Source organism: Mus pahari, chromosome 14 (assembly GCF_900095145.1).
Source record: "Mus pahari chromosome 14, PAHARI_EIJ_v1.1, whole genome shotgun sequence".
In the NCBI taxonomy this organism is placed as follows: domain Eukaryota; kingdom Metazoa; phylum Chordata; class Mammalia; order Rodentia; family Muridae; genus Mus; species Mus pahari.
In genome coordinates this window covers 82,025,025-82,032,497 of record NC_034603.1, presented here as the reverse complement: position 1 = coordinate 82,032,497, position 7,473 = coordinate 82,025,025, and the positions used below count along the sequence as shown (strand labels likewise).

Below are 7,473 nucleotides of genomic sequence, written 5' to 3'. Positions count from 1 at the left end.
GATGGGAGCACCTGACATTTGGAAGAAGCAGCTTGGACTAAGCCCAGCCCCCTGGTGTGGTTCTCATTGTTGACTTTGAAGACAGCTGCTTGCCCCTGATCCCAGGCACTCTCTAGTAGTGTTTCAAGGGTTTCCCACCAGGAAGTAAGAAACTCAGTATTGGGCTGGAGAGGTGGCTCAGTGGTTAAGAGCACTGACTGCTCTTCCATTAGTCCTGAGTTCAAATCCCAGCAACTACATGGTGGCTCTCAACCATCTGTAATGGGATCTGGCGCCCTCTTCTGGCACACTGATATACATGCAATTCTCATATACATTAAGTAAATAAATCTTAAAAAATAAATAAATAAATAAACTCAGTATTTCACTTGGCTCAAAAATCAAGGATAACTTTTGCTTTCCTCCCAGAGACTCCCTGTGGGGTATGGATGGACTGGTGTGAGCTGAGACAGACATCATCCATCCCTCATGGGGCTCCCTGTTCCCTGGCCTTGCACCCCCTCTACCCTAAGCAGAAAAAGAGGCCCAAGTACCCACCGTTTGCTTTCAGACTTGGGACCAGGAACTGAGGTGGATACTTGTTCTGGCTGGTTTTGTGTGTCAACTTGACACAAGCTGGAGTTATCACACAGAAAGGAGCCTCCCTTGAGGAAATGCCTCTATGAGATCCAGCTGTAAGGCATTTTCTCAATTAGTGTTCAAAGGTGGGAGGGCTCAGCCCATTGTGGGTGGTGCCATCCCTGGGCTGGTAGTCCTGGGTTCTATAAGAAAGCAGGCTGAACAAGCCAGGGGAAGCAAGCCAGTAAGTAACCTCCCTCCATGGCCTCTGCATCAGCTCCTGCTTCCTGCCCTGTGTGAATTCCAGTCCTGACTTCCTTTGATGATAAACAGCAATGTGGAACTGTAAGTTGAATAAACCCTTTCCTCCACAACTTGCTTCTTGGTCACGATATTTGTGCAGGAACAGAAACCCTGACAAGTCAACACTTCACATATCAAAGCAGTCCTGGCTTCCAGCTTCTCCCAGCATCCCTTACTCTTTACCTGGCATGCCCTGCCCCCAACCCTGAAATTTTCCAGCCCTAGGGCTGGGCTGCCCTTCCCCCAGAGGCTCCTCCTTATATCATCCAGACATTTTGGTCTCTCCTCCCCCTCCTCTTCTTCATCTGAGATGTGCCTTTTCTCTCTCCCTCCCCTATTCCCCCTCCCGGTGGTGACTTCCCTGGCCTCGGTCCTTGGGGCCACTGAATTTGCCCACTAGAGTGAGCAGCTTCCCAATAAACCTGCCTTTAATATAATGCTATCTGGCTTGAATTGGTTCACTTCACCGGTGGAGAAATAACCTAACACACGCTGCCCTGCACACATCTGTGTATGTGCAGGGGAGACTCCGCTGCTCAGCGCCCACGGTGGCGGTACCTGGCCACCTCGTGCAGGAGTTGGGTCAGCTCCCAGAGTCCCAGCCTTTTTCCCTCATCTCAGACCTGAGCTCACCATCATGGGGTACAGTCAGAAGCATCCCGTCCCATCCCCAAAGGCCTAGAGAGCAGCGGCCAACACACACCAGCACACCAAAGCCACATCAAGACTAGAAATCAACTCAGTTCCAGCAACTCTGCCACTATGTGTTTGTGACACACTTGGGGACATTTTGCTTTCTCAGAGCTTTAATGGAATTGGGAACGTTGGCTGCAGGTGAAGGATGGCAGTGGTTAACCTTTCTGGGTGTGGTTGAAGGCTCATGTCTGAGTGCCTTAACTCTCTGGACGAGCAAGAGAGGAAATGCGGGTGGGGGGTGGGGGGAGCATTTATTCTGCACCAACTGTGTACCTGCCTTACGTTAGCTCTTTAGCTTGTGTCATTCAGCCAGTGGCAACCAAGGTAGGTGGGGGCTCAGCTCCAAGCTCCTATTGAGGAGAGAGGTCAGCTCACCCTGAACAGGAAACAGAGAAGGGCCCCAGCTGGCAACTAATGTGTTTACCGAAGGCCTGCAGCAGGTGGGCGGTCCATCTGCTGAGCTTTTCCTGCTGAGCCCCAGGTTGGGGTGGGGGTAGGCAGCGCCAAGAGGAGCCTAGCAGAGGTCAGACTTTCCAACCCCACCCACTCAGACACTCTGCACCCACCCCACCCCAACCCCACGCAGTGCAAGAGTCTCCTGGGCTATAAAATGGCAAAGACTCACAAACCCTCTGTGGCGCTGGTGCAAGGAGAAATTCAGAATTAAATTAGGGTGTCTGAATCCAAAGGGATTGCTTCTCCCTGTCTGGGACAGGCCTGGGGATGCCCATTGTGCATGAAGACACTGGGACCTCTCTCTCTCTCTCTCTCTCTCTCTCTCTCTCTCTCTCTCTCTCTCTCTCTCTCTCTCNCTCTCTCTCTCTCTCTCTCTCTCTCTCTCTCTCTCTCTCTCTCTCTGTCTCTCTCTCTCCTCCCATTGCTCAGCCAAAGCCATCAGCAGCAGCCCCAGCCCAGAAAAGGCCATCAATGCTGGCTGATAGCTTCCTTTTCAGGCTCCAACTTGACCTCTGGAAGCCAAAGAGGCCACCAGTTTAGGGAGTGGGAGGCAGGCCAGGGTCACATGAATACGTGCAGCTGTCTGTCCATCTGTCTGTCTATCCATTCATTCATCCATCATTCCATTCATCCCTTCAGCTCACATTAGTATTTGCCACATATGCGCCAGGTGGAAGGCCCCTTACAAAGGGAGTACCCTCAAGAGCTGTTATACCTTGTGGGCCAGCAGAGACATCTCTTTTCCCCCCAAAACCAGCAATTGAGATGAAACTAACCAATAGGCTATTTTTTTTTTTCTTTTTACCTGGAGTCGCCCAAAGCAGGAGCCTTTTCCTTTCCCCCAGATTGCTAAGTTGGTAACTTTTTTTTTTTTTTTTTTAAATGAACGCAATCGCTAAGGTCTCCTCAGGCAGTGGTTTACCCTAGCACTCCGGAGGCAGAGGTAGGTGCCTCAGAGGCAGAGGCCTCTGAGTTGGAGGACAGCCAAGTCTACACAGGGAAACCAAAACCAAAACTACACAGTTGCAAAGGTCTCTGGGCAGGCAGCCCTGAGGATGTCCAGCCTGGCCCCTTTAGCTCTACAGCTCTGTCCCTACGGACTTCAGCACGAGTTCCACCACCGTTCCCTTTGGCTGTGACTTTAAGGTGCAAGCCATGTGGACATCACGGATGACCTGTCGGACAGTGGCTCTGAAAGTCTTGCTGATGAAGCAACAGAGGCCAAAGTTGACCTCTGTGTTGAGCATGGCCAACATGTTGGCTATGTCCAAGGCCAGGTGAACCCTCCAATCCCGGTGAACAGGGGCCACATACAGATGGTACAGCATGACAATAATGCGAGGTGCCCAGAGGAGGGCGAAGAGGGAGGTGACACCCAGGAGGATGGCCGTGCTCTTGTTCACCGACGGCCGCAGCCCTCTCTGGCCCCTCTTCCGTAGCCGAAGGATGATGGCAGAGTTGGTGACCAGGAAAACATTGCAGGGAATGAAGTAGACGATGAGGCAGTGAGCCCACTTGAGGAGTTTGTCCATAGTGCTAGGAGGGTCTGCATCCCTCCACACATCCAGCCACCAGTAGAATGGGATGCCGGTCAGGAGGGTAACGCCAAGGACAGCGGCAATAGCGCGGTGGGTCCGGCCTGGGGACGAGGTGGCCCGATGGCGTAGGGGGCGGCATAGGGCGTTGTAGCGATCCACAGTGAACAAGACTGCAATCCAGACTGAGGCGTGATTGGCAGCAAACTCCAGAATGTTAGCTGTGCGCACCACCGCCTGCGGCACCTGGCGGGCCAGCACAGCTCCCTGCAGGAGGAAGCCTACGAAGACGATGATCACTTGGGTGACGATATCTGAAGCCGTGAGTGCCAGGAGATAGTGGTAGGAGGGTTTCCTGGTCCTGGCAGCAAGGCGGGCCAGTGCCACTGTAGTCAGGACGTTGACTGATGGAGACCCATGTCACAGAACGGAGAGGTCAGAAGGATCAGAAGGGGGGTAGTAATGGGATCCTCGAGATGTTTGTGTGGTCCCTCCTACCTGTCACTGCAAGGGACAGTGCTGCCTTCGGTTTCTATTTCCCTCTTACTCCTTCCTGCAGTACTGGGAACTGAACCCAGGGCCAGGCAAGCGCTATACTACTCCAGTATGCTCTAGCGCATTAGCCTTCTTTTTCACTTTCTAGTTTGAGTCAGGGTCTCGCTAAGTTGCCCTGGCTGGCCCAGAACTCACATGGTAGCCGGGTAGGCCCTGTCTGTGCTTCCTATTTCTGCCTTTCCAGATCCAGCTGGCCTCAAACTCCCTATAGAGTCGAAGATGACCTTGAACCTCTGATCTTCCTGTCTGTATCTCGCAAGTGCGAAGATTACAAGTGTGCACTGCTATGCCCAGTTTATGTAGTGCCGGGGATGAAACCCAGGGCTCTGTGTGTGCTAGACAAATACTCAGCCAAATGAGCCACAGCCAAGCCCTTCGCCTGCTCGCAAGTGTAGTCTGAGTGGCAGATCACTCGCCTAGCATGCCGCAGGTCCTGGGTTCTGTCCCCTGTAACCATACAGCCAAATTGCTGGGAACAAGCACAAGAGCTAAGTATTATCATTTTGTTCAGACTCCATTCAGTCATGGGGGAAACTAAGCTTAAGCTCTCAACATCTCAGGCCCTATGGGAGGGAGCTGGGGACTTCCCAATAGCTGAACAGTTTCTGTTGTAAGGAGACAATTGTCTGAGTCCAGCCATCTCAGGGACAACTTCTCCATCTTGCTGGCAGGATTAACCTAAGTTCATGTCCCCAGGCCCAGGAACTAACTCCTATTCTGATTGGTGGAAAAAAATGTGACAAAAATTTGGCACAGATGTTTATGATTTGCAAGCTTAAATAGTCTGGCTCATTGTTGCAGCTCAGCCCCTGAGTCTGTTCTATGGCCCCGATCAGTAGTGGCTTGATTATGATAAATTTTTTATCAACTGCCTTGATGTGGTGTTTGAGTTATGTTGGATTTAAGTGGACCCCGTAGCAAAACTCCAATCAAAGAGAAGCTTATTTTGCCATAATCTGGTCAGCCTTGCCCCATCATACAGAGGCTGTTAGCATTCCTTCTAGGCTCCGCACCACAGTTGCCTAGCAACAGCCAGGTGTGCCTGAATTCACTCTAAAAGGGGCTGCTTGACTCCTCCCTCTCCCCCTCCCCCTCCCCTTCTCTCTCCCAGACAGGGTTTCTCTGTGTAGCCCTGGCTGTCCTGGAACTCACTCTGTAGACCAGGCTGGCCTCAAACTCAGAAACCTGCCTGCCTCTGCCTCCCAAGTGCTGGGATTAAAGGTGTGTGCCACCACTGCTTGGCTTCTCTTGCTCTCTCTTCCCCTCTTCCCCTTCTGTCCCTTCTCTCCCCATTCCCCTCCCCCTTCATATGTTCATGGCCGGTCTCTCTTCTACACACTCTCTCCCCTCCCTTCCTTTCTCTGTCTCTACTACCCCTAAACTCCCCTCCCCATGCTCCAAATAAACTCTATTCTATACTATAGAGGGTGCCTCTGGCTTCTTTTTCTTTTTATATAAAACACACCAGAGGCTATGGACCAACGTGGCAATCCTAGATGGCCTCATCTGGGGGAGCATTTATGCTGGCTTTCCAGCCTAGTCTTCCTCAGGCGTTCTATGTCCTTCAGAGCAGAGGTGTCCTGGGATCTAGGTACAGGTTTATTTACTAGACTAAGGGGGTACCTCCCAAACAAACCCACCTGGCCTTTCCTACATCAGTGCACATCCCCACCCCACCCCACCCCACCCCATTCAGGTTCCACTCTGCACAGTGGCTACACAGGATCTCGGACAGTGCCACATGGATCCTCTGTGATTTAGCTATCTTGAGAGAATTGGGAATGGCTGATGGATAGCCCCAATTCTGACTCAGCCTGAGGTCCCCACTCACCAGGCAGCCCCAGGCTCAGCAGGACACTGTAATAGATGACAGGTATGATACCAGCCACACAGGGTGACCTCTCTGGGCTCTCTGGCCAGTGGCCATCCACACCATCGTATCTTGGGTTACTCCCATTGACTGTAGGCAGCAGGGTCACTTGTGGCTGTACAGCTAGGAAGGATGGAAAGGCAGAGGGACAGCAATTGCTTTCTTTTCACTGGGGTTTGATTGACAGCAGCCCCTGCCTGACCCCCAAGGCAACTTCTATTCAGTGCTGCTCTGAGCAGAGCCCTAGGACAGACCTAGACAAATGCAGTCGCTATCTCTATGGAATCTCACCCCCCCCCGCCCCCTGTCTGCTCTCTTATCAACGGGGAGAATCATTGGCAGTGGCAACAACTCTTACCCACATCATCATCCCTGCCACCAAGGAAACCGGCCACCCAGTGGTAGTTGTGGACAGACAGGGGCTGGAGTGGAACAGGAGCAGCTGCACCTTTAATGAAGATACTGGGCAAGTCTGACCTGGTGGTGGCTCCCAGGCACTGCTCAGTTCCATGTCACAGCCAGCCTCTCTCAGGAAAGACAAATAGGGTCCCCTTCCTTCCTAAGCCCAAGAGCGTCCTTCCTCACAGGTTGCCACAACCGATGCTCCAACGACCCGGATTGGCCCATGTGGAAACTGAGTCCCAGCGTAAGGGGGTGCAGTTGTCTAGAGGCTAGTCTGAAAAAACCAGGACCCCTACACATCTGTGCTGGCCTCTAGTCCCACAGATACATTTTGAATCTTTTTGGAATTTAACATACAGCTTTTTCTTTCCTGCTGAAGATTAGGGGGGGGCAGGAAGCACAGGAGGGGGGCTCCCTCCCACCTCTGCACCCCCAGCCTCACCTCCCACACCTGACCTCTATCTTACTACTTACTCCTCCCATTTGAAAAAGACTTTACCTGTCTCTGCTCCCTCAAGTCCCATAGTTCTGGGTCCTGGGTCCCAACCGGGTCACCAGCAGCTTTTCCTTGGGATCTTCACAGCCCCTTGCAACATCACCAGCTGTGTCCCTCACACTGGTTCTCTGTGGAAGAGTTATTTGCCCCCACGGTTCTCCCCGTAGCTCTGAGCCTGTTGATACAGAGAGTGGGAGAGTGGGGGTGGGGAGAGAGGGAAAGAAGGGGGAGGGCCCCAGCCATCCAGCCAGGAACTAGATCCAGTAGGAACAAACAATACTGGCAGGGAAGCTTTGCCGGGCAGGGGGCTTCTGGAGAGAAAGTCTGAGGGTAAGGTGTGTCTGTGCTTAGGGGGAAGGGGAGGGAGGTGAACCGGCAGGAAGGCAGGACTAGCTCCATAGCTGCTGCCCGTGCGCAAGGGTCCATGGTAAACTAGCTCTCTCAGTCGGGGGCAGCCACACCCGGAAGCTGAGGCGCTTGGGTGACGCTAACAGATACGAGGGTCCAGTTCCATGGGTTCCCATGTAAAGAATGCCTCTTACTTGCCAGAAAGGAGGACATTTGTGTCCAGGAACCGAAAGATTTAGCACAAAGTCTTAGAG

The 7,473-nt window shown here is 52.6% G+C and overlaps 1 protein-coding gene across 1 annotated transcript; it reads right to left on the bottom strand.

Moving 5' to 3' along the window:
- Positions 1–3,092: 3,092 nt before the first annotated feature.
- Gpr142 (G protein-coupled receptor 142) lies at positions 3,093–6,905 on the bottom strand. Its single transcript, XM_021214065.1, has 3 exons — positions 6,875–6,905; positions 5,935–6,096; positions 3,093–3,952 (listed from the first exon to the last, which is right to left on the bottom strand). The coding sequence occupies exons 1-3, from the start codon at positions 6,897–6,899 to the stop codon at positions 3,093–3,095; spliced, it is 1,047 nt and encodes a 348-aa protein (XP_021069724.1). The 5' UTR covers positions 6,900–6,905.
- Between the last annotated feature and the right edge of the window lie 568 nt (positions 6,906–7,473).

Excerpts from the sequence above, each read along its gene's own strand:
- Gpr142 (XM_021214065.1), bottom strand. The coding sequence starts at position 6,899 with ATGGGACTTGAGGGAGCAGAGACAG. Across the intron at positions 6,097-6,874 it reads ACTTGAGGGAGCAGAGACAG|CTGTACAGCCACAAGTGACC; the intron begins GTAAAGTCTTTT and ends CATCCTTCCTAG. Across the intron at positions 3,953-5,934 it reads GCTGAGCCTGGGGCTGCCTG|TCAACGTCCTGACTACAGTG; the intron begins GTGAGTGGGGAC and ends GGTCTCCATCAG.